Source organism: Hetaerina americana, unplaced genomic scaffold (assembly GCF_022747635.1).
Source record: "Hetaerina americana unplaced genomic scaffold, ioHetAmer1.1.p SCAF_44, whole genome shotgun sequence".
NCBI classification, from domain to species: domain Eukaryota; kingdom Metazoa; phylum Arthropoda; class Insecta; order Odonata; family Calopterygidae; genus Hetaerina; species Hetaerina americana.
The window spans coordinates 439,824-465,629 of NW_027287030.1; the positions used below are offsets into that span (position 1 = coordinate 439,824).

The following is a 25,806-nucleotide window of genomic DNA, read 5'->3' on the forward strand; positions in this document are numbered from 1 at the left end:
GCCAATTAAAGGAGGTGTATGGAGACAATGCAATGGACGAGTCATCTGTTCGGCGGTGGTGTCGCAACTTCAACATGGGGAGGGGGAACACACACGACGATGAGCGTTCGGAGAGACCGTCTGTCATTACAGACCAACTGGTGAGCTCAGTTGACGAATTCGTGAGGAACGATCGGCGCGTCACAATTGATGACATCTGTGAGCATTTTCCCAATGTTTCTCGAACAATTGTTCATGAAATTGTTAAACACCATCTGCATTATGCAAAAATTTGAGCAAGATGGGTCCCTCGCGTATCTCAATGAGCTGGCGGCGAAGGACTATGCAGCAGGAATACAGAAACTTGTCACACGTTATGACAAATGCCTTAATTTGCTTGGAGATTATGTTGAGAAGTAGTTTAAAGTATCCTCTTTCAAATAAAATTTTTTATGTTTGTTAATATTTACTTTTGTGTCTTTATTTCACGAACGGGTACTACTTTCCGGATGACCCTCGTATTTGCTGAACCTGTTCCCTTTCTCATTGAATAGAATAACCATCACATTTGAGCCATATTCGTAATATTTGCAATGGTTACCAGGGTGTCGCTGTAAAAATATGTAACGAGAATTTGATATAATATGATAAAAGGTAGACTGATAATTACTTGGGCATTACTCTTACTCCCGACCTCTCCTGTGTGAAACATGAGAGGGGAACATGTGGACAAGCTAACAAAAAATTAGGATTTATTAAAAGAGTATTGGGAAAACGTTTATAGAAGGTTAAAGAGAAACTGCATTTATCGGTGATTAAGAATCATTTAGAGTATGCTGCTAGTAAATGGTATCCTCGTGAAGTTGGATGGATTGCCGATTTGGATCGCGTATAGCTTCATAGGTTGTTATGATAAACTGATTAGCGTATCAAAATTATTATAGAAAACAAGTTGTGAAACACTCCCGGAGCGAAGGTTAAAATTTGGAGATCTCTTAAATCTCTTTCATAATTTGGAAGGATGTCTCTTTTTAGCGATGATGTTAAAAATGTATTATGAGCCCTATCATACCACGGTACGAAAGATCATGTAAGTAAAAAATAGAGAGATTGACGGTAGAACAGATAGATTTAAAATGTCAATTTTTCCGCGAAAGATAAGGTATCAGAATAACTTTGTTCAAGTGGACTAAGGGAGAAAAGTAATTTGTGTCAAAAGTCGTCTGATTTGTGATCATCCCCTGTCACTCACGTTGGTGGTGGCTTGCCGTGTACCTCGTAGATATATTTTAGATGTTGGTTTTTGGCTCGGAAACGTGGCCGATGAGGCAAGAGGGTGAGGGAGGCTTAGATTAGAGGTTTTTGGGATATGGGTATGTGAAGATTGTAAAAATGAAATGGATGGAGGGGAAATTAATGGCATGTATTGTCCGAAATGGTAGAGAGATATTCGCCGACGTCAGAAAAATAGGATGGAGGGAATATTGAGAGGGAGTGTTATCTTTTGGTAGCAACGAATACGCACTGCTGTGATAGAACGCACGTGAGTGTTTGGTAAGCGAGGCATTGGCGGACAAGTTAAGGTATTTAGGACGGAATGAAGTGAAAGTTTTGTAAATGTTTTATGCTTAAACATATGTTAATGTACCGTTTGGTCTTGGGATATTTTGTGTAGTGGTACGCGAGGCTTAGAAGTGCTGAAGTCCTTGGGTCAATGAAAAACTCTAAACCCAATCGAAATATTACTGCTAATTACAGTTGCTCTCTTGTATATAATTAAAAGTCGCGGTTCAGATCTTTTGTATTATTATTACTATTATTAAAATTCGCATGTGCAGATAGACACTGTCAGGTGGCACACATGTCCCAAGTATTACAAGCAAACATGCCTTGGAAAAATAACATGACATCTCAAATCCAATCAATATCACTAAAGATTATAGATAAAATCTTTCAGAAAAAAATACAATCATAGGAAACTTCCAAACACCTATCTCTAACACAAAAAAAAGAAAATCCCCATCTCATTAAAATCAGTTTCCCAAATCAACAAGAAAAAAATATCAAAACTAAGGCGTTGCATACAATTTTACACAACACCTCAATCAAATTATTATATAAATCGCTAACATCATAAAAGTATATCTAATTTGCTATATAGTCTTGTTGTAACTTAGACTTAGGCGTGCTTGAGACTCGATTATGCTTAACACTCGATTATGCTTTTGACTCGTTTGGACGCAGAAGTGAGATTATGCAACTAGACTATGGCGACCTTCTAGCTTCACTTCATTCTATTCCCTTCCCCATTCTAAATGACAAAATTCATCCTTCTGGTGTAGATAGGTTTGTTTCTTCAAGGAAATGTTCATGGGTTGAGAATATTACGGTGAATGAAGCTGAGAATAGAGCCACGAAGTAACCGGTTTTACTGAACGTCACTCAAAGAATTCCCTTGATAATTAACTCTTATCTTGGACTGAAATCGATATGAGAGAAAACGTTTAAGAAATAATGTTTTCTCTTAAATAGAAATTTCTCTTGGAAATAATTTTCTCGTAATTATACTTGTTGTGTCGACATTTATGTTAATTATCCTTCCCTGAAGTTTCCATCGATATACGTAGAAGAAAACACTGAGAAATAATCGTAATTGGTGTGTCTACATTTGTGTTAAGTGTTCTCCCCTGTCGTTTTCATTGGTCATTGCTGCAGTTGTGATTCGTAAGTCGGGAGGTAGTTTTTTTCCGATTCCTTCAATTCGTTAAATCACTCCCGAGTTAATTTATTTTCGAAAACAGCCCTGGTTGCGTTTATTCACCCCGCGTTCGATTCTCACCTCTCGCCGCGTTTTCACCCCGCATTAACCGGTGCCGTGTGACATTTGGTTGAAAGTGCGAAATACGTTCTTTCCAAAAAAAAACATGCACCGCCATTTGATTCGGACATGGCACTAGGGCCGGTTAAACCGTGTTGACAATCCACGCTCCCGTCCCGCGTGTGGGGAAGGGACTCTCCCCAGGAAACGAGGTTTAAACGAAGTAGGTCACTATCAAAAAAATTACGTCGTCTCGAATTGGCTTAGATTTCACACTCCCTCCCGTCGATAACAGTGTGTACTCTCGTCCGGGCTGAGCGATCCGTAGATTATTAGTGCCGCGCGCGGGGTGTTATTTCATTCGAGTGCATGCAAAAACCAATTCTTTTTTTTTACGCGAAAATAATGAATGAGTGACAATCTCCCGCCGTTTTTTCCAAACTTGGCCATTTAAAATCTACCGTTCTTCCTTCGAAAAATCGCAAAAGTGGGTTTCAAATAAACTTCAAGTTTGAAATGTCTCGAAAAATTTGGAAATATAAAAAACAGCCGAAATTGAATAAAAACAATTGTTGTACACACGATGTATGTTTGGGCGTTTAAACGTCAGCCATCTAGGTTAATGACGACATCAGTTGATAACGTTTTGTCGCCCCGAAACACGGGTCTTGATGATAAATGAAATGCGATATTCCCCTCCTTTATCTTTCGACGTTTGGATGGAAGTTCACAAACGCATATGCCTTCTGCAGTGAACCATATATCATGGGGAAGCACTAGGATGTCTTTTTTTTTGAAGATTTTCTCGGCGCTGATTTTCATCGAATCAACGTTGTTTTAAGTAATCAATCGCTTATTAATAGAGAAGGATCGAGAAAAGATGAATGGCATTTCGCTTGGTGTTTTGTGTTTGCCACCTTTGATATAATTCCAGTTCGTAATTAGCAGTTAAAATGTGCATTTGTTATGAGGTCTTTAATGATGGTGCACGGTGCTACCGAACGTTGGAGTGCTCCAGATTACATTTTCTGTACTATTTCAAGTGATTCCCTTGTAATTACTTCCTGTAAAATTATGCCAAGGTGAAAAGTGTGGGATTTTCTCGTGCCACGCGCCAAAACGATTATGCCAAAAACATTTGCGATGGAACAGAATGCTGTTATAATGGTTGTTGACGTGGCTAGAATACTGGCATCCCACCCCGAAGGTTCGAATTCCGGATGCGGCAGGATATTTCAGTGTTGGGGTGCCACTTGGAGATCTTCTCAAGTTGAACACGCCGTCCGCCGAATGGAACATGAAATCTTGGTTCCCTGGGCATCCCACCCATATACCCCCCTTGCTATCTCCAATGACGCACGTGGTCTCGGCCGTTTCCCCCACTGCCAACGTACCATGTCCCGCCCCCTTTCCCGAACACGGTCCCAATAACTCACATGTCTGGGGGCACCAGGTAGGAAGAGTCATTCGAGCCGACCCGAAGGTGCCCGTCCTCCTCTCGGGCGAATGCATCCTCGCTGTCCTTGTGAGGGTCCAAGAGGTACGTCCCCTGCGAGCAGTTTATGTTCATCCGAACCAAGTCGGACCCGCCTCCGTCCGGAAGGGCACAGCTCTTCGAGTGCTTTATCAACACGGCGTCTCCGGGGCAGCAGTCGTTGGCGCTCGCGAGACCCACGGTCAGGAGGATCACCACCGCGAGGAACCCGCTGGCCGCCGACATCCTCGGGTCCTCTCGCGGGAAGGACACTTAGTCTGGCGCCCGTTCGCCACCGCCTCCAAGAGACGACACTGGGAATGATCTCCACTGCCTCCGCCGCGCGCCTCCCTCCCCGCCTTCCCCTCCCCATCCCTCCTGCCCCTCAGCCGCCTCCCCTTTCACCTCTCCTCCCGACGTGCGTGTTGCTTATCCCTATGCCTCCCTTGCCGTAGGGTCACTTACTCCAGATATTCTGAGCATTTCATCATATACCAGGGGATATCGGAAACTTGTATTTACTACTGAAAAATAATGGAGATAGAAACTTGACTTATATTTTTTTCACGCGTTTGCGTTTATTGGAAGTATTTAGCGTCAAATGTAGTCTGGTGTGTAATAATTCCCGGTCACACACCCTAGCGGTGGCTTGAAGGGTATGCCATGGAGGAGAGCCCACTAATAATAAAGGAAAGGGGCCAAGGGATCACAAAAGTTCACGTCCCATTCGACGGTCGGCGTAGTCCAATTGAGTTGCTCTCCACGTGGTATCCCAAGTAAGGATTCCGGATTGTCCCTGAGAGGTTCTTCCACCATTACAGGGATTCGAACCCGGGGCCCTAGGGATGGGAAACCAGTGCGCTAGTCACCTCTCACACTCATGTCGGGATTGGGAAGGAGAGGACGGGACAGGAGGACGGGGTCCAGGGCGACATTTGATCCGAGTATTCAGGGGAACCTCGCGTTGAAATCCCTCAGGATTATGACCGGCCGACCTAAGAAGTGAATGAAACCTCTTAGTTTTGTGGGAAGTGCATCTTCTCCCTCGGCATTATGGCGTGCACAGATCGGCGGGAGATGTGGAATTTCAGGAGAACGACTCGTTCTCGCCTTCCATAGCATGCTACAGGATCGATATTGCTTTGATGATCATTTCTCTTCAAATGGATGCGGTGACGACGCGTCCCGATCATCTCTCTGTCGGCTGCTAAACTCCTGAAATGAAGAGAGATTTTTTTTAGTCCGGGTCAAAGATATGTCTCCACTTGCCCCAAGATGGCGCTCGACGTATGTGACAAAATAGAATGGTTTGAGGCGTCCCTTTGTGGAAGCGATTCATATCGGGAAAGAAAATACTTTTTTCTTCCACTTATATTTGGAAGTATTTGAGGAAGAGCAAAGTATTTTCTTTTCCGATTGGTGACATAAGTTTATTCCAGAAAGACATTTTCTGCCTCACAGCACAGATGGTCTAGAAAGGCCCCGTCGATTAATTTATCCACGATGAAAGAGGGAGGCGATGATCCGTTCGGTGGTACAGTGCTCCGGTAGTACGGCTCCAACGTCGACAATTTCTGCACGGCTCTTTCCTCTAGGTTCATAATCCTCCCTACATCCTCCTGGCACCCCAGGGGTTAGTTGGCTAAGGTGATCACGATATCCCAGAGTCACTGGATGCCGGGCGGCGGTTGAGTCGTGCTCACTTGCTTTGGATAGGGAAGGGCGTGGGTTAATTGATTATTTGGCTGCGGGCGATGCTACGACGGCCGCTTCGGCCTCCGGAAGTCCCCGGCGTAGCGCTCTTCTCGTGTGTGTGTGTTGTGCTGACGGACCATTATGGGATCATTTTTGCGCCTTTTCAGCTGAAGGGATTTTCGCTTGTAGTGGCAGGAGCCGCTGTTTAGGAGAGCAAAGGGCTGGACAACCTGGCTCTCGTTAGAGCAGTTGTGAGCCGATCTCCTCACCGTCCGAAACTGGTATCCCCAGTCCTAAACTCTGGTCATCGTTTGGGTGGGACCGTGGCTTGGTGTTCAACTTATAACGATTGCGTTCCTGTGCCTATCACAAACAGAAAGTAGTGCGAAATGAGCGCAGGGATATCAATCGCTGCTTAACTTCCCCCTTTTCCACCCCTCCACTCCTCAGAAACTTTCACTCTCACCTTCGCTGGGGTGGGCTCGGCTTGTGTGCCCTCTTCTCTCTCTCTCTATAACTCCCCTTTGCTCCCTCTTTCCCTCTTAATCTTTGCGACTGAGGAGCAGAGACCCGGGAAGGGGGCGGTATAAAGGAGTAGGCAACCCATCGTGAAGGTGGACAGACATCATCGTTCAGTCTCTTAAGAGACTCCGCGGCGAACGCGTGGCTCCCCGAATGCTGTGTTTCCAAGTAACCGGAATCTGTTATCTTCCTCTCTCATAGATAATATACTGTAGTATATTTATTCGTTGCATAAGATGCCATTAGCGTGTTGGACAATCCCGAAAAGCTGCCATGCATTTGAACAATTTGGTGCTGAGAGATCCATTACATTTTTACAAACGCAAAAATATCATGCTTAAATCTACGGCAAAGTGATGAACAAAAAAAGAATATTGCAGGAGAACGATCATGAGATTTATCGCTATCCTCGGTTTAAACTATGTATGCTGATGTAAGACCTGAAGGCTTGTGGCTTTTTGTCTCTTCTACGGTTGTTGACCCAACACCCCGCGCCACATGCCCTTGCGGGCCGGGTATTATGTAGGTGTAAGTTGCATATATATGAATCGAGGTAAAAGCAATAATAATCTAACAATCTTTCAGTAAGTCCTTCAATGGAATGCAGAAAATTATGATGCGAGCGATATCTAAACAAATCTCTAGGCCCAAATGGAAAAATATCTTTTTTTAATTGTTATTTTTTCGGAAATTCATCTCGTTGAAACTTAGTTGATGAGAGGGAAAATTCTGGCTTATTTCTTCCACCAATTCTGTTTAATGAAGTGTCCATAAACCTTTTATTCGCATCATGTATTGTGCCCACGTTTCAATTTATGTAATATTCTTAGCTTAATTTATAATATATGTGGGGTAAATCTTCAATGATTTGACTCCAGTATTGCGTCATTGGCAGCCGTTGCATTTTAAAACAGTTCAGTTCGCCTGTGGCTGCTTCTGATGGTAGTAAATGGTTTCCACGAAGGTGTTTCGTAGTATTGGGGAACAAGAGACTGAATACGGCGCCAGGCTTGGACTCGAGGCGAAGGAAGAGGTGGTGAGGTGTTTGTTTGCTGATGATCAAGCTTTAGTTTGTCAGTCAGCCTAGGGAATGCAAGCATTGATGAATGAATTGGAAATTCAGTGCGATAGATATGGAATGAGAATAAATGTAAATAAAACTGAGATTATGCGGTTGCACAGAAAGAGAAAGGCTAATTGAAATGTTATTATAAGAGGGCAAAAAGTAGAATAGGTGGAACAGTTTAGGAATCTCAAAAGTGTTTTAAGCCAAAATGGACAAAGTAATTGGGACACAAAGAGAAGAATTGCGTTAGGCAAAGAAGCTATCTCAAGGAAGAGAGAATTGAGACTAGCACGTTGAGTAAAGAAGTAAAGAAAAGGCTAGTTAAAACTTTGATGTGGAGCGTGATAATGTATGGCGCAGATATATGGGCATTGAAGCAAGATGATCGGCGTAGATTGGAAGCTTTTGAAATATGAGTGTGGAGAAGGTGAAGGGGACTGAACGAAAAATAAATGAGGAAGTGCTGGGAATGTTGGCGGAGGAGAGGGGATTGATGGGAGAAATCATGAGGAGGCAGGACAAATGGTTGAAAAACATATTGGTTGGCAATGGGATGTTGAAGACTGTGATGGAGGGAAAAATGTTGGGCAAGCTACGAAGGGGCAGGAATAGGATAGGAATGTTGGATAGAATGAAGTGAATAAGGAAGTATACGGAGATAAAGATGATAACTGTGGTTTAGGATGTCTGGTTGTTTTTTTTTAGGGGATACAAGGTAATTATTTTTTAGTTTATGTCCATCTAAAACCTACCTTAACCGGTAAATTACCTATGATAATAATGCGTGTTTTCTTCAATACGCTATGGTACTGGCTTCCATCTCTTTCCAAAAGAAATGGAATCAGTCAAGTCCTGGGACGGTTGTTAGATGGCATATTGCTAACTTTTCTCTCGCTTCTTATCAAAACGATTAATTTAATCTAGTTTGTTGTCATCTCCTGGTGATAACAAGCTTTATCTTTTGTGTATACTTTGTGCATGAGAGCGTTTCCAGTTCCCCTTTGGCAAGGTTGACATGTTTCCCCTTGTTTCTCGATTGCATTTTAGAATTACAGGCTTGTATGTGAGGCTAGCTGTTTTGTCCTTGACCATGTGGGATTCCTCTTCAAAAGAATGTCTCATGCCCATATTCATAGAAATAGCGTGATATTAATGTACATATAAGACCCTTCCCATGGAATACAACCTTGACTTGGTGGAAGAGGTTGTGCGTTCCGATGACACCTAGAGCTGTGCTGGCGCGAGCAGTGATAATTGCTCCTGGTAGGGTCACCCATTCCAGATAGGTCGAAGGTTAGCAGCCAGACGAAAGGTAGTCCACGCAGCGTCTGTTCCTTAGTGAGGCGGCTGCAATGGCGTCTGACCCCAGTGGGGCGGCCATTGATTGATGGTGATACGTTAGAAACACTATTTAATAAGGCAACGGGAAACCACCTAAATTATGTTCCCAAGATTTGCATGATGGTCAGTTTCGAGAATATGAGTCCTGTAACTACGAGACTCTGCACAATCAGCTGTGTGTCTTACCTGGCAGCGGGGGAGGCAAGGCTTCCGCGGTCGTCATCTCACTTAACCCTTGCAGAGTAAAACCGACAGCAGCAGGAGAGAAGATGCAGACGAAGATGACCGAATTAGTTAGAATAGGAACATGAAATGTTGCGACAATGTTGAGGACAGGAAAATCAGAGAATATTAAGCGAGAGATGGATAGAGGAAATATATACGTGGCATGCTCATGCATTAAGGGCCGTTCGGTCACAGGAAAAAATATACTCATATGAAACACATTTTATTGGCACTTTTAGTTAGCTACAAATCTACTTCACTTCTCTACATAATCGCCGTTCACTTCTAAGCATTTTTCGTACCGCTGCGCCAGCTTCTTTAACCCCTCTGCATAGAAGCTCGCCGCCTGAGTTGAACATATTGACAACGCCGTTCTTGAGTTCCTCTTCGGTTTCGAAACGTGGTCCACCGAGCCGCTGTTTCAAGTGCAAGAAGAGGAAGTAGTCGCTAGGTGCAAGGTCAGGACTGCACGGTGGGTGGTCAAAGAGTTCCCAACGAAAATCTTGAGTTTTCTTATTGGTTTTGGCAGCAGTGTTTGGGTACCCACCTTGGACACAATTTGTGGTATCCGAGGTTTTCCGTGACAATATTGTAGACAGTAGAACGTCCAAGTTGAGGAAATTGTTCAGCCAGGCCATTCATCGCCAATCGACGATCACATCGCAGTTTTTGTTCCACCTGCGAAACAATTTCATCGGTCAGAATACTGGGCCTGCCACTTCGCTCTTCGTCATGGACATTTGTTCGTCCATTTTTAAAGTCACGGCACCATGGTTTAACCTTTCCTTAACTCATAACTGTAGGTCCATAAACTGGGCATAACTCCCGATGAATTTCAGCAGCCGACAATCCTTTTGCATACAAGAATCATATGACGGAACGACGCACTCCACAGCTGGCGGGATGAACGATTGTCGCGGACATTGTTGTTAGCATTCAAGGACAAGCAAACGACTTCTGAAACAAAACAAATGCTGCTATAGCTTCTCATTGAATCATTAGATGGCGCTTCAGGAGTAAAACTGTGTTCTGAAGCGCCAATATTTAAATATAAGCAAACGACCCTTACTTTATGAATATGCCTCATATATGTTAGGTCTATGCAATGTGAGGTGGAAGGATAACAGGTATTACTGGAATGATAGTTATAGAGTAATATACAGAGGAGGGGACGAGAACGAGCGAGGGGCTGCCATAATATTGAATAAAAAGTTAGGAAGGAGCGTAGTCAACATAGAGCAAGCAACGGATAGAATATTACTAGTAGAGATAAAAGCAGAACCGACGAACTTGGTCATTGTTCAGGTATAAATGCCAACCAGCAACCATAAGGAGGAAGAAGTCGGTAGGATATACGATCAATTAGAGGACTTAATCGCGTTTGTTCCTGTGTGGAAACATTTGATAGTGATTTGGGATTGGAATGCAGCGGTAGGTGAAGGAGGATGTGGTGATGAGGTGGGGAACTACAGTTCAGGTACGAGGAATGACCGCGGGGAGAAAGCAATTGAATCCTGTAGGATGCGGGTTAGTCATCACCAACAATTGGTAGTAGTAGTATTTAGGGGAGGCGACCGACAGCTGAGGTCATTTGCGCCATAGGGGATGGACAGGAAAGGATGAATGGTGGAGAGAAACCCGGCGTCGGCATTAACCTACTCTTTACGAAAGGTGCCAAGGGGTCCGCAGCTTAACGTCCCATCCGACGGACGGCGTACTCACTGAAAGTGCCCTCCACAAAGTACCTCTAGTAGCGATCAAGATACCTCTGAAGAATATTCAACACCGCCGGGATTTGAACCCGGATCCTCTGGGTGGGAAGCCACCCAACAATTGGTTTAGACGCCATGAAAGACGTAGGTATTCATGGAAAATGCCGGGTGACCTATGTAAAAAGGTATCAGTTAGACTCTATTATGGTTAGGCACAGGTTTAGGAATAGTGAGGAAATATAAGGAAATAAGGCTTTTGAAACTAACTGTGCTCCTCTGATGAAGTCGTAATGGAACGAAGCTCGTCTCTTGGCCAATCGAATGTCTGCGGGAAATACAGTTACGTCCTTTACTGTGAAAGCATTCCACCAAGTGACGCACGATGGCTAAGGAAGGTCTATCGGAACTCCGTCCTCTCATTGCCCTGTGATCGTTTATGTTGGTGGTATACCTCCTTGCCCTTCAACAATTCATTGCAAATGTGCAGTATCACTCTTCACTTTTCATGAGGATTTAAGCAATAGCGGACAGCTCATCGCGAACTGTCTACTTTCGGATAATTTGCAAAACTTTCTTTTTTTTAAAACTGAACTAGAGTAATGCGGACTTGAGCTTTATTAGCCGTTAAAAAAATCTTTTTCGGTGAAATTTCTGACCCAATCGTAATTGATCGTTAAGGATTAATCTTAGGTTTTATAAAAAACATTTGAAAAAAATATTCCATTATTCATTGACGTTTCGTCTCTTTAGGTAAAGGTTGTTGGGCGACATTAAAATGAAAACGGTGTTCGAGGATTGGAATCCAGGCGTCCAATATTTACGAATAAACAGAATGCTGATTAGGTTGCAATGATTTTATTACATTTTAATCCTTTCTTATACGTGTACAAATCTATGCTTCTTATCGCGTATCTCGTAATGTACACTTAATAGAGCATTTCTTTGGGTTTTTATTTTGATTTTATAACGGGGAAGCGGGGATAGTCTCGACTTTCACACTGCCTACCTGCTATTCACTACTCTGAAATTCAATGGCGGTTAATTTTAAATCTAAATCATCTTTAACATAACAGTTTCAGACTTAAAATTTTGGAATTCGTTCATGATGAGAGTAGATATAGAAACATTGCACTTCCACATAAAGATTTAATACTTCACATGACTATGGTTTCGATCATCATCAGTTGAGATTCGCACATCGAAACCATGGTTGTGTGAAGCATTAACTCTTTCTTTCTTTTTCTACCCTCATCTAAATTATCTTTTTTTATATCCAAATGTATCAAACAAGTACCACCAAAACCTTTTAATTTTTTCATAAAGTTATCTACAGGTATACCACCTGTCATTCGCTTGTCCTCGCCTAGCGTAACTCACGGAGATGATGTTCCCAACAACAAAGTTTGTCTGCGTAAAAATTCTAAAATTAATAATAAAAAATTCATTTACATGATTAAAATTTTCTTGAAAAATGGAAAGCCTATTAAAAGCCGCTAAAAATGAAATTACCTAGCATTGAAATCAACGCTCGATAGACGAGGCTAGATGTGAAAGAAAAGTAATCAAAGCAGAGACGATATATATCCAAAATCACTGGAGGTGTCCTTTGGGACAACAAAATAGCGAAGAGAAATGATGAGCTAATGTACCAGTCTAGTATTTAGGAGTGTTTGCGACGTAAGAATGCTGAAAAGTCTGAAAGCTGAAGGTAAGAAATTCAAAGGATGCTACCTACCTACATAGGTGGATTCTTGAAAGCGTTCGGCTGCTATCTTATTGTAATTATTCCGAATTCGTTGAACGGTGAATGAATCGCATTCAGTACCACATGGGATCCAAACTTAACAGCTTGAATGCTACGGCCAGGTGCTGCGAATGATTGAAAATGAAGTTGCCAAAACAAGTACTGTGTATGCTGGAAAACAGAAGGAGAAAAGAAAAGAAACCGCCGACTCAGATGTAGGTGGCATTATGGAATGGACTGAAAAATGTCAGAAAGAGATGCCTAATAATAATAATTATTATTATTATTATTCGGGCGAGATTGAGACTGTCGCCGTCCCTTCTTCCATCTAACACATCGTCAAACACATTCAATGAAAATATAATTACATTTGAGTGATAAATGATATTAAAAAAATAACTAGATAAAGACAATCGAATTGAAGAAAAATGTATAAATCAGTGCTCGAAAAATAAGAGAAGAAAGAAAAAGAGAACTGATATGCGCATATAATGTGGAGAAAAGAATGAAAATGAAATTACTGATTAGTTATACAGATGTAAGAAATACCGAAGAAAAAATATTACTGCAGTACGATTAAAAGGTAATTTAGGAAAAATAACTATAACCCATCACCAGAGGGGCTTCCCAACCTGAGGGCGCGGGTTCAAATCCCGGCGGTGTTGAATATTTTTCAGAGGTATCTCGATCCCTACTTGAGGTGCTTTGTGGAGGGCACTTTGAGTGAGTACGGCGTCCGTCGGATGGGACTTTAAGCTGCGGACCCCTTGGCGCCTTTCGTAAAGAGTAGGCTAATGCCGATACCGGGTTTCTCTCCACCCTTCATCCTTTCCTGTCCATCCCCTATGGCGCAAATGACCTTAGCTGTCGGTCGCCTCCCCTAAAAACTACTACTACTACTACCCATCACCAGAAGTGAGATTTCAGCAGTAAGATTAATATGTGAAGTGAATATTTCATTCCAAAGAAACTGCGGAAGATGCCGCTACAGTAATTTTTAACAGAGTCATCCGCCAATATGCATTTCAATGCAACGATTTCAGAGTGTAAAAATCATTCGCCTTGACTGGAACGAAAACGGCAACGGGAAGTGAGGGAAAGTTGAAGAACGGGGATTGGAAGACGGTTATGAAAACCTATCGCCGTATACATAACTATTAAAATACGAGTAAAAATAATCCATGCATCAGGTGTGATCGATCTTTTGTTTTCTCGTGGGGGTGATCCTGTATTGTGTCTCGTCCCCAGTTATCCAGCATTCATTGCGAAGTAAGGTCACCTCCGCTTGGGAAAGATGCTCCGCAGGTTGTGCGACGTGTTGCACTCAAAGCAGTACGGAGTCTGAAAGTGTGGAGGATCAATTGTGAATTTCTGTCCAAATCCTACGGGAAATCCTATCAGGACTTTGGGTGAAAACCCATCGAGGTCTGTCGCAATTTTACAGCGACTTAATGAATAACTCGTTTATGCTATAACAGCTTCATGGAGATTTCCATGGAAATCCATTGTTAGTATTATCACTAGGGTTCATTTTTGACGGAAGCCTTCGAATTGTCACGCTGCTCAAAATCTTACGCCTGGCGTTGTGTACCTCGAATGCTTCTGGTGTCCTCTTCCCAGCATTCCTGGTTTCCCTATGAACACAGGAAAACTTTTTCACTTTAAGGGGGATTATGGTGTCGGTGTAGTCGCATCGGGCGCCGTCTACCATGGCGTTAGTGTCCTGCCAATAGAAATGTCAGGTGGGAATAAGGGAGTTTCATTTTTGGAGGTTTCACCATACTACCCGGTCCAATATATACGCGAACTGAGGCCATAAGAACTTTATTTTGCAAAATGAAGTCTACATCGACTTTGTTCCCTTCAAAGTACTCTCCGTTCGTTGCTATTCACTTATTCCAACTTCTTTTCCACTGTTTAAAGCACCATTGGAAGTCCTCGGCAGTTAGGCTTTTAACTAGTCTCGTCTTTTTTTGCTTTATTGTGTCCACATCTTCCCAGTCATGTACCCTCGTCACATTTTTGCATTTTGGGAATATGAAAAAGTCGTAGGGGGCGAGATCTAGCGAACGAGGAGGATGATCAAGGACGGTGATTGATTTTTTTGCCCGAAACTGGCGAACATTCAATGCTGAATGTGCATTGGTGCATTGTCATGGTGAAGGATCCGTCCATCATGTTCGGTTGAAATAGTAGTGTGCACTGTTGATTTTCCTAAATTCATTTCATCAGTTATCATTGGACAGTTTTTCGACGATCGGTAAGGACAAGGGACCGCACACGATCAATGTTGTCGTCAACACAGGTGGTTGAAGGTCCTCCCGGCCTTGCATCATCCGTGGCGTCTTGTCAACCATTTTTGAAACCCTTGACTCACTTGAAAACGGATGTTTTCTTCAGAGCATTATCACTGTAAACAGCTGTCAACCTTTCAGTAATTTCTTGATAACTTTTATCGCACTTCACCAGAAACTTGATGTTGATTCACTGCTCTGTGATTTCGTCAATCTCCATTTTCGACGAATATTAAAAACAAGGACAACAGAAACTAACATAACTGGCACCATACGCACAGCTCGACGATCCGCCAATCACAGACGGCTCATTGGGTCTCAGACAATTAGCGCCGCTAGTGAGCGGGGCCATAGTCCGCCTCATGGCCGCCAGACTGCACCAGTTCGCACAGACATGTATTCACAATAAAACTTAATCGAAATACATGTAGATTTGGTGATGAAGACAGACGTGGAATTGGGGATAGATATCCAGGGGATAAATATACGTATATACGATTCGATTTGCAGATTATCAAAACTAAAATAATCACAGATGAGTTAATCCTAAAATTAAAATACTGATGAGGGAACGAGCATTGGAGGAGGACGATTAATTTACTTATCTGGGTAGAAGCATCACTAAAGTTGGCGGTAGCAAGAAGGAAACAAGCAGTGGGATAAGCCAAGCAGAGATATTGTTTTATACAAACGGCTGTTTTCTAAAAACAGCTTCCAGGTTGATTGCAAGGAAGAGATTACTAAAAATATGCCTGTATATGGAGTTCTGCCCTATATGGGTGTGAAACCAGGACGATAGGGATGGAGTAGAAAAGCTGAATGCAGTCCTTCGAAGGATTATACCATAGGAAAACGCTCAAGATCTGCTGGAGTGACCAAATAAAAAAATGAAGTTTATCAGAGGCTCAGGGAGATTAATAACATCTGGGGAACTGTATGAAACAGGCGCGGAGAAGACTGATAGGACATGCTTGAAGTCACTCTGACAAGACAATTTTGTAAAGAAATAGATGTTGAAGAAGGTATATCACGCATACAACAGATAATGGAAGATGCTGACTATTAGGGAGATAAGGAAAGAAAGACAGGGAAGTAGAGCAGACTGGAAGACTACGGCAGACCAATCTGGGTATTTTTTTAAATTTATCTACTAAGCGCCCTTCAAACCACCGCAAGGGTGTGTGGCAGGGGATGATTACGCCCACGATTACTTTTGACCAAAAGATTTGATTGCACACCTCAGAAGAAGCTAGCCGCTCATTCGCGCCTATTAAATTAAAATGGGAAAGAAAAGATTAGATATGAAGAGAATTTAATTGGAAGGGACTCCAGGCGTGACTTAACTTTCCGCGTTTCGCTGCAAGAAGCCTTTCACTTTTTATTTCATCAGAAAATAAAAGTTTTGATTCGTCATGCGCATTGCATAATTAACGTGAAAAAATTCCAAGAATTTACGGTAGATGTCGCAACAGTAACTTATAACAGAGTCACCCGCTGATATGCATTTCAATGCAACTATTTCAGAGTGTAAAAATCATTCGCCTTGACCGGGATTCGAACCCGGATCCCTCGATGTCCAAGCTTTCAAGGAACAAGACCACAAATGCCTGTGACATGTACGGTATTTCGTCACAACATCTTGTTCCTTCAAACCTACCAAAATTTCAGAATTTAGGAGGACACTTGGATAGCTTAACTGGCTAAAGCACTCGTCAGAAATCGAAGTATCCGGGTTCGAATCCCGGTCAAGGCAAATTATTTTTACCCTCTGAAATTGTTTCAGGATAAAAAAAAGCGCTAAGCAACATTGACTAGGTCCTATGTTGGTTTTAAACTTTGATGGAATTTTTTAGATAGAAAAAAATCCATTTTTTAAAACGATATGTTTTTCACACAGAGACAGCAGCACGTGTTTAACCCAGAATTAAGATTACAATTCGTTCACTTCATTGAGGAGCGACGATTAAACTGTCGTTTTCTTTCTTTTGGGGTTTATTTTATTTATAAACACACGTTATGATTAATGCCAACAGCTGAGCAGAGGCTTCGTACATTTCAAACAGCTGCTGCTTAATTCAACAGTCTCAGATTATTTCTTAAAAATTTATATATAAAAGTGCATATTTTTTTTCGGTTAATTGCTCCTGCGAAATTCGATAACCTCGAATTATTTTTTAAGAATTACTGTAATAAAATACATCAGCTGTTTTTTTCGAATCCAGTGTTCATGATGTGTGGCGTAATCAAATCGTGTGTATCGTAATGATGATCAGATAATGTTGCGCGTAAAACTGTATTGAAAATATTATCCAAGTGCAAACGTGTTTTCTACCATAGCAGTACTTCAGAATTACGTTGTGTATCAATAAAAGCAATTATTTTAATAATAGCTATTTATATACTCGTATTTACGTACACAATACTATCGTCTTACACACGTTCATGAAAAGGCCATTTTAAAGTGTATCACTTGTTTTTTTTCAAGTTCAGTGTTTATCTACATCTACTTAATACCCCGCAAGCCGCCGTAAGGGCGTGTGGCGGGGGGTGTCAGTGCACCACCCGTAATGAAGAAAACAAACGCATGAAAAAGCCAAAAATTTATACAGTCCACGAACATTCCATGGTATCCACTCATGCAAAAGCCCTTACACCTCACACACATGCAAACACACAAACTACCAACTAACATACACATGCACCTACAAATGTACCTGATGTCTTTGCAATGTTTAATTTTGTTCCGATTTGTAAATTAAATGTTTTTAATGTTTCTAAAATGACTTCGGTTTTTTTAATATTGTGATTCCTGATTGTTCGGGGAAGGAATGAGTGTTTGTATACATCTGTACTGGATTATATCTCCCTTATTTCATCTTTGTGGTCTGATCTGATTTATTATGTGCCTGGTGAAATCAAATCGCATTTGTTCAAGGCATCTGCAAAATCTCATGTGCTCACATATGGCATCGTTGATGAAGTAACTTCCCACGCACATAAAAAAAGGCCGATAATACGAATTAAATCCAGTTACAGCTGTACAGATAAAGAAGTCAAGCGAGACCGGGCATTGGAATATAAATCGTAAATTCCCGTTGAGAAGGATGTTCCTTTCAGTGATGAGATCAGTTCTTGTTTTTCACGGACAATCCAGAGTGTGGGAATTGTCAATGACCCAAACTATAATCTGACAGACTTCAGTTATTATTTTTAAATAAATCTTGTTGCAATTGGACAATTGTCCTGGTGGCAACGGTCAAGTCTGGTCAATGGCCACTCTTACAATGCACATACATATGTATACACAATAAGAACATATATGAGACAAAATGCTCTTAAATATAATGACACTTTTAAATTACCAACCGCACCTTTACCATCACACAAGGGCTAGATTCACACACCATACATAAAACCCACCGTCCATCGCCGCACTCCGTCCATAATTCATGCACTCTTCTATTTCATATACCGTTCAAAATCACGCGCCGTTAACACATCATTCACTTTTGCAATACAACTTCTCACGCCGTCCACATGACATGCAGACAATATTTTAAATAAGTACAATAGCATAATAATCACTGATCAATGAAGTTTATCACCCCGTGGCCGCTTTACGCACACTTATTCTCAAAACTCCTAAAATTGGATGGAAAGGGCTCATAAAAACCTTCAGGCAGCTTGTTCCATTCAACAATAGTTCTGTTAAAAAAAGAGTATTTTCTCTTATTTTGTTTTTTGCGTTCTTATTTTCATTTTAAAACTGTGCTCGTTTTTTCCCGGAAAGTTTGGTTTTTCTATTTCTCTTTCCATTAATGAATCTTCCCACGCTTCATCATTTTTAACAATTCTATGCATCGCGCCTAAAATACTAAAACTAGTCGAGTATGTGGAAAGTAAACTTTGGATTTGCAATCGTTAATAAGGCACGAGAAATTCTAGGAAGAAGTTCAACTTTGCTGTACACAGTTTCGTTGCATCTAAACCTGTTTGGAATTCCACTCTTGGCTCTCAGGTACACAATAGTGCGAAGTCAGGTTTAGGCATCGGCTGGCGGCAGTTTCTCAGACTTCCTTGACCTCGGGCATTCCATCACGTGCCTGCGTCGCTTCGGATTAGTCGCCGTTGAAGAAAACAAAAGAACCGCGACCCGCGACGCATTAATTGCAAATGAAGTTGACAAACCAGAATTGGAAATGCCGAGGGCGAAATTCAATCCACTGGCGGCGGGTGGGAGGGTGGCGGACGAGGGAACGACACTGGTGGTAGCGACTCAGGGCAACTATATAACCGTTGAGCACCTCATCAGCGCATTATTGTTTCGGCCATTGTTGCCGGTGATCTGTTGCCAAATTGGTGTGGCTCAGTCTGTTATCCTGGCGACCATTCTTGCAAGCGATCGACTCGATCTCGCGGATAGTCTTTTGTCTTTCGTTTCCTCGCTGCGACCTATATTGTCTCGCCTTGGAAAAAATCGTATTCAGCATTAGGGCGATTATTGGCCTTAATAAAAATTTCACTGTTCCCTTATCAAAGAAAACATTACTAATAGCTGCAATGGCCCGATCAAATTGAAAGCCCAAATGTGGAAAATATTCCCTAATGGCCTCATTATAAGTTGTTGTCTAAAAATTGGTGTTGGCAATCACACAATAACACATGTGATTTTTGGGTACCATCTTATTACCCTGATGTGTGAAATTACATATCCTTAACAGTCAAAAAATCCCTATTTCCATTATGTGTCGATGACAAAGGCTAAGGAGCTAGGTAACCAATTTTCATTCCAAAATTTAAACTTTAAGGTCATAACTGTAAGTATTAATGAGTAAAAAGCCAACGATTTCCCTTTATTTTATTTACTAATATAGTCTTTCTTGCGTAATCACTTGACGAAGATATAGAGAGAGGAAATCAAGAAGGGGGCAGAAGGTATGTTTGATTAATGTTCATTCAAAGACTATTATCCATCCTGAAATTCTTTTTGTTCTACTTCACATTACTATCGAAGGGAAAATATAACATTATGAGTGGTGAAAACCTCTCAGAGGCAGCAGATGAAAGACCATTGTTCCTTATTATTTTTTTCATCTGTAAATATTTTTTATTATTGATGTACATATTAGTACAATAGTTTGTCTGTGGAAGGTATTAATGCCTACGAAGTTTGGATAAGCAAATGCATAGCATACCCTTCTATAATACCGGTCAAAGTAGTAGGGACGTAAGGAGAAGAATTGCGCTAGGCAAAGAGGCTTTCATAAGGAGGAGGGAGTTGATGACAGGGACGTTGAGTAAGGATATTAAGAAAAGATTAGTAAAAACTTTGATATGGAGCGTAGCTATGTACGGTGCGGAAACGTGGTCATTGAAGCAGGAGGATAGACGTAGACTGGAGGCTTTTGAAATGTGGGTGTGGAGAAGAATGGAGAAGGTGAAATGGACAGAGAAGAAAACAAATGGTGGGCGAAGAGAGGGGTTTGTTGGGAGCAATCCTATGGAGGCAGGAAAAGTGGCTGAAGGGGGTAATGACCGGCAGCGGGATGTTGAAGACTGTAATAGAGGGCAGAATGTTAGGCAAACGAGGAAAGGGAAGGAATAGGATAGGGATGTTGGATGGGATGAAGGGAGGACGGAAGCACACAGAGATGAAGATGGACCTGATTAAGAGTAGTGTGATTTGTTAGTAGTCACAAAATATTTATTTGGTATTTGTGTCCGTCCAAAAACCTACCTTAACCGGCAGATTACCTAATAATAATAAAACCCTTGTATGTATTAAGAAATATATATCAATTCATAAATATGCCCTTTCAATTTTTTTTTCGAATTTTTAAATAATTTCAATTCATTAAATTGAATAAAATTGATTTCACGTATTGTAACATTTATTGACCATTGTGAAAAATGTATTTACCATTTATTTCATATAATATGTTTTATTATAGTTGAAACATTTTGCAATTCATGCCTTGAATAAATTACGGAAAGATAAAATGTCTAAGTAAATTTTCACAATTCATTTATTAACTCTATATGTGTCTCAATGTTAAAATGACACCATTATCACATTAGATCATGATATTAAACATTGAACATCATGCCAAGTCTATAAATAAATAGTGAAACTATACTCCTATGTATTATTCTTAGGTGAAATTTCACAAATTTAATGCTGTTACAATCAAATTGCACAGTTTCAGGGGTGATTAGGTAGAATTCCAACGTAATAATGAACAAATGATAACACTTTTATGATGTATATCCTGTGGGAAAGTGTTATCAATCAATCATCTCTCTACCGGCAATTTTGTTTGACATCTTATTATTTTGTATTACAAATTTCTTATTGAGATTTATGCTACAAGAACATTAGTAGTTTTGATGTCCGCTTCCTTATTCTTCTAATAGTTATCCTAGAATGATTTACTCATGTGCACATGATTGATTGAATTACAATTGATTTTTTTCTTTCCATGATCCGTTTAGTTGCTGGATATGCTGAAATTCTACTCACGTTTTGAAATCAGTGACGAAACTGGAGATCCATTGACGGACCATGATATGACTCAGATTCACTATTCCAAAATCACGTCTCTACAGGTGAAAGCTCAGCTTTATTTTTTTTACTTTTGTTTCGATTCAATAAGTACTTACATGTAGAAAATTATATTGACACCCAGTTATTGTATTTCAGAAAGCTGCATTTGCCAAGTTTCCTGATCTTAGAAGTTTTTCATTGGCCAATGTTGCCAGTGTGGACACAAGGGAAACACTTCTTAAACACTTTCGTCCTCTAAGGTATTGTACTTATGTCATTTAAATGACTTTTATGCTTAGAATATCATGTAGATTTGCACATAGCCATCCTATATGCTCTCTTTTTTTTTAAGTTTTTGCTCACCTTATATCTCTCCCAAGTATCTTTTTATAGACTCCAATTTAAGTTGAATTGAGTAAAACTACTCCCAGCTGTAAAGTGATCAGTCCTGTTTATCTTTTCCTTTTATTTTTGTATTTATTTTGCTAATCTATGGAATTTTTTTCTTTCAGTAATGACATGCTACGTGAAATTGCCATGTATTTGAACTTGGTTCCACCTGTAGACAACAAGGAGAGAGAGGCTTGGTTCAGATATGACTCCGAATTTCTTCTAGAACTTCTGGTATGTACATTAAGGGGATTGATTTTCAGTCACAATCATTGTCCTTTTATAAATTTCTATGAATAAAGACCGATGTCATGCCTTAGCTCTTGTATAAGAAAGAACAAAAGATAAATTAGAAAGTAATTCAAAACGGAATAATTTATAATATAACTAGCAATAAGATTGTTTAAAATACAGTAAGATAAATGCAACTTCAAAGTCATATCTCACGATCAAAATGGCCATTTTTTTTGCATCATTATCACATAAACTTTTCTCATTTATTTCTGGACAGGTATCACGCCATGAACGTCGGGCTTCGCAGTTGGAGGCTTTGAACGAAATGCCTCTCTATCCTACCGAAGAAATAATATGGAATGAAAACATTGTACCGACCGAGTACTTCTCAGGGGAAGGTTGCCTTGCACTGCCCAAACTCAACCTACAATTCCTCACCCTACACGATTACCTCCTGAGGAATTTCAATCTCTTTCGATTGGAATCCACATGTAATTTATGCAATAAGTAGAATAGACATTAGTTGTAGTTTAATATATTTATGTAGTGTGGTTCTGTAAAAACCCCACATCCAAGAGTAATATGTATAGTTGAGGAAGAATTGAGGTTAAACTTATAATTTGATACTAAATTTGGCATTGGGCCACCAAATGTGCATTATCTCTTAAATTAGTGTCATTAATAATTGTTTTTTTTAAGAATATAATACATATTTACTTGCAAAAGAGACTGAACAAGTTTTTAACAGTAACTCATAACTCAGAATATGGTAAAAGTAACATTATCCCTTGTAGAACAAAGGCAGCTTTAATTGGAAACTTTCCACTGTTCAAAAAATAGACAAAACTTGTCTTATCCTCAAAATTTTATATTATCAACATGTTGTATCATGTTTCATACAGAATTTATTATTTCATGGAGGATAGTGGGGAAGGGTAAGGAATTAAATTGGCCAGTAAAGGCTCATAAATTTGAAATACTGTGGAATTCGTTCCTAGAAAAGGGATTATGACAGTGCTGCCTCATAAAGTGTGAAAAATATTATTACTCAGAAGTTTCCTGTCTCTGTAAATCAGACTCAGGGCTCATTGAAAAATTGACTTCCTTTGAAAACTGACTTTTCAATCCATCTACTGATATAGTACTGTTTTCATTTAACTTTCTAATGTACTTCTTATTTTTTTATCAATATCAGACTTCACTATCTAGAAGTGAAGTAAGTTCTATCATGTCACACAATTTCTTATTCCTAATGTCAGTGAGAGAAGATCATTTAGATCAGGATGCCCTGGTACCATATTCCTCTATTCACTGTTCAATATTACAATAATACTTTGTTGGTTGGTCTTGGATAAAATAGCTAAGAAACACTGGATACCTGTTTAATTTGTCATTATCAGACTCCTCAAATTTATTATTATTATTATTTTCTGTCTGTTAAACTTGGAAATTAACGACTTTTTCTCTTTTATCCTAATAGATGAAATCCGACAGGATATTGAGGATGCCGTTAGCAGATTAAGTCCTTGGTAAGAGGATATTATTTTTTCCTACTTGAGCTCACTTTGTTGCTGGGATGTGGGAAAAATTTTCATTCGGCTACTTATTATTTTTAGTTCCATTTCGTTTATGTCATGCCCTCAGCACAACATGTTTAGGGAATATTAGATGGAAAGGATGTTAATTGCAGGAAAAGGTTAATCCCAGGCCTCTGCCCACCATGTTGGGATGGAACATGCCAGGTGGCATCCTTAAATGAAGTGTCAGTTGTTTTTGGCTATTTATAACCGTAAAATTCACTGAAATACGATAATTCCAGGCTGCTGCACCTCAGCAAATATCCCCTTAAATGACAGAAAGTTGTCATCATAAACTTTCATTATTTTTACAGTACATACCTTCACTGTGCGTGGTGGATGGTTGAGGTCACTTTAATTTTCTTCTGGGTGTTTTAATGGTCCATGAATTACATCACCCTCACCCTAGATGCAGGTTGAGGGAATAAAAAAATTTTCAAAAGGCAAAATTTGATGAAAGGGATAGGAGATGAAATAATTTCAACTCCCACCGTGAACTGAAGTGATTGTCATGTCAGTTACAAAGTTGCCATGAATGGTTGAGGGTAGGGGAGCTGTGAGAATTATAATGCTCAATCATTTCCCCTGTCAAATCAGAAAAAACCAAACCTTTTTCACATTCCTTTTCATGGGCCATCACAGAAGTTCTAATCGCTCTCCTTTGTTCCTGTGTGTATGATGTCATTTATGGATAGGATCTTCATAAAATATGCATTGGTTCCCATTTAAAAATGCAAACCTGAACTATTCCAAAAAGAATTTAAATTCTTATTTTTTGAAAGACCCTTATCCAAAGTTCCTTTAAAGTCTGAAGTCTCTATAATTCTCAAGAGTGTGAGAGAGATAGATGCCTCAGTAGCTTAACTGACTAAAGCACTTGGCCAAATATCGAGGGATCTGGGTTCAACTCCTGGTCAAGGCGAATGATTTTAGCACTTTGAAATTGCTGCATTTCAATTCACATTGGCAGATGACTCCATTTCAGTTACTGTCGTGGCGTCTCCCTCAATTCTTTGAATTTTGTGTAAGGTTAACACCCTCGTTTTCAAATGTTGGCTATAATTGGGTGGATTGTGGTGCACTGTGCACGAATACAAATCCCTGTGTAAAGTACATTTACAACATTTCTTCATAACGTCTTGTTCCTTTAAAGCCCCAAAAATTTCAGAATGTAAGAGGATGCCTTGGTATCTTAACTGGCTAGGAATCGACATCGGAGGTCGACCGATCCGGGTTTGAATCCCAGTCAAGATGAATGAATTTTACTCTGTGAAATTTTTGTATTTATCATTTATATTTTGTATGCTAAAAACTACCAACTTGCAATTGAACATGCCAAACTGATGAAGAATGGGATATAGCTCACTTTTATTAAATGGTTGGTAATTGTTCTTTTGGTTTGGTTTTTTCTCATTTAGAGGGTTTATTGTCAGGTATTCCAAAAAGCATTTCTGCCTATTAATTCTGAAAAGTGGGTAATGGTAGTCCAGGGGGTAGAGCGTTGAACTGCTAACCGGAGGGTCCCAGGTTCGATTCCTGGGCAAGTCTCTCTGGGCACCTGCAGCTCCACCCAAGCTATGTGATTTTTCGGGTACCAGATCTTCCTGGGAAACCATAACCGACACAGGGAAAGGAACTGATCCTCCTACCCTGATGTGTGAATTTCACACGCCGTCGGGCTTAGTATTGGGTGAACTCTACCATCACCTACCAAACTGACCTTCGGGTTGATTACTGTGTTTATGGTTTTTTTAATTTCGAAAACTCTTTTTGCGTAGATTGATAAAATTTCTTTAGAACCTCGACGTTGGAAATATAGATAAACTTAAGAGTCGTTCCTTAAGTTCCTAAATTGATATTTATGTGGAAGTGAAACTTGAATTAATTATTTCAGGAAAGCTGAGGACGGGAGTGTCTTCTTTGGTGGATGGGCAAGGATGGCACAGCCAATAATCAACTTCGCTGTGGTGGAAGTGGCTAAACCCAATATTGGTACGCTTTCTATCCTCTGCTCCATTAGGTTGAGAAGATTATTAAATTTGAATTGATTTTATTTGTAAAATATTTATTGCTCATAATACAAAAATCTCAAACATCATATCATGTGAATGGTACCCTTCATGCTAAATAATGGATAAACTTCAGTTAGGAGTGACATATTTTGATGCAATGAAGTATTTCTAATGAAGAC

The 25,806-nt window shown here is 40.3% G+C and overlaps 2 protein-coding genes across 2 annotated transcripts in view; one reads left to right on the plus strand and one right to left on the minus strand.

Annotated features, from left to right (window-relative positions):
* LOC139692905 (probable G-protein coupled receptor Mth-like 3) overlaps positions 1-4,572 on the minus strand; it is a 71,694-nt gene extending 67,122 nt beyond the window's left edge. The window contains exon 1 of the mRNA XM_071591222.1: positions 4,234-4,572. Within this exon, the coding sequence (XP_071447323.1) occupies positions 4,234-4,517 (284 nt within the window). The 5' untranslated portion in view covers positions 4,518-4,572. The remainder of the gene's footprint in view (positions 1-4,233) is intronic.
* The window catches only part of LOC139692903 (RNA helicase aquarius), a 134,172-nt gene that overhangs the window by 89,580 nt on the left and 18,786 nt on the right, over positions 1-25,806 (plus strand). Inside the window, exons 6-11 of the mRNA XM_071591219.1 lie at positions 21,363-21,476; positions 21,571-21,674; positions 21,927-22,038; positions 22,316-22,529; positions 23,519-23,567; positions 25,510-25,607. Coding sequence (XP_071447320.1) covers positions 21,363-21,476; positions 21,571-21,674; positions 21,927-22,038; positions 22,316-22,529; positions 23,519-23,567; positions 25,510-25,607 — 691 coding nt within the window. The remainder of the gene's footprint in view (positions 1-21,362; positions 21,477-21,570; positions 21,675-21,926; positions 22,039-22,315; positions 22,530-23,518; positions 23,568-25,509; positions 25,608-25,806) is intronic.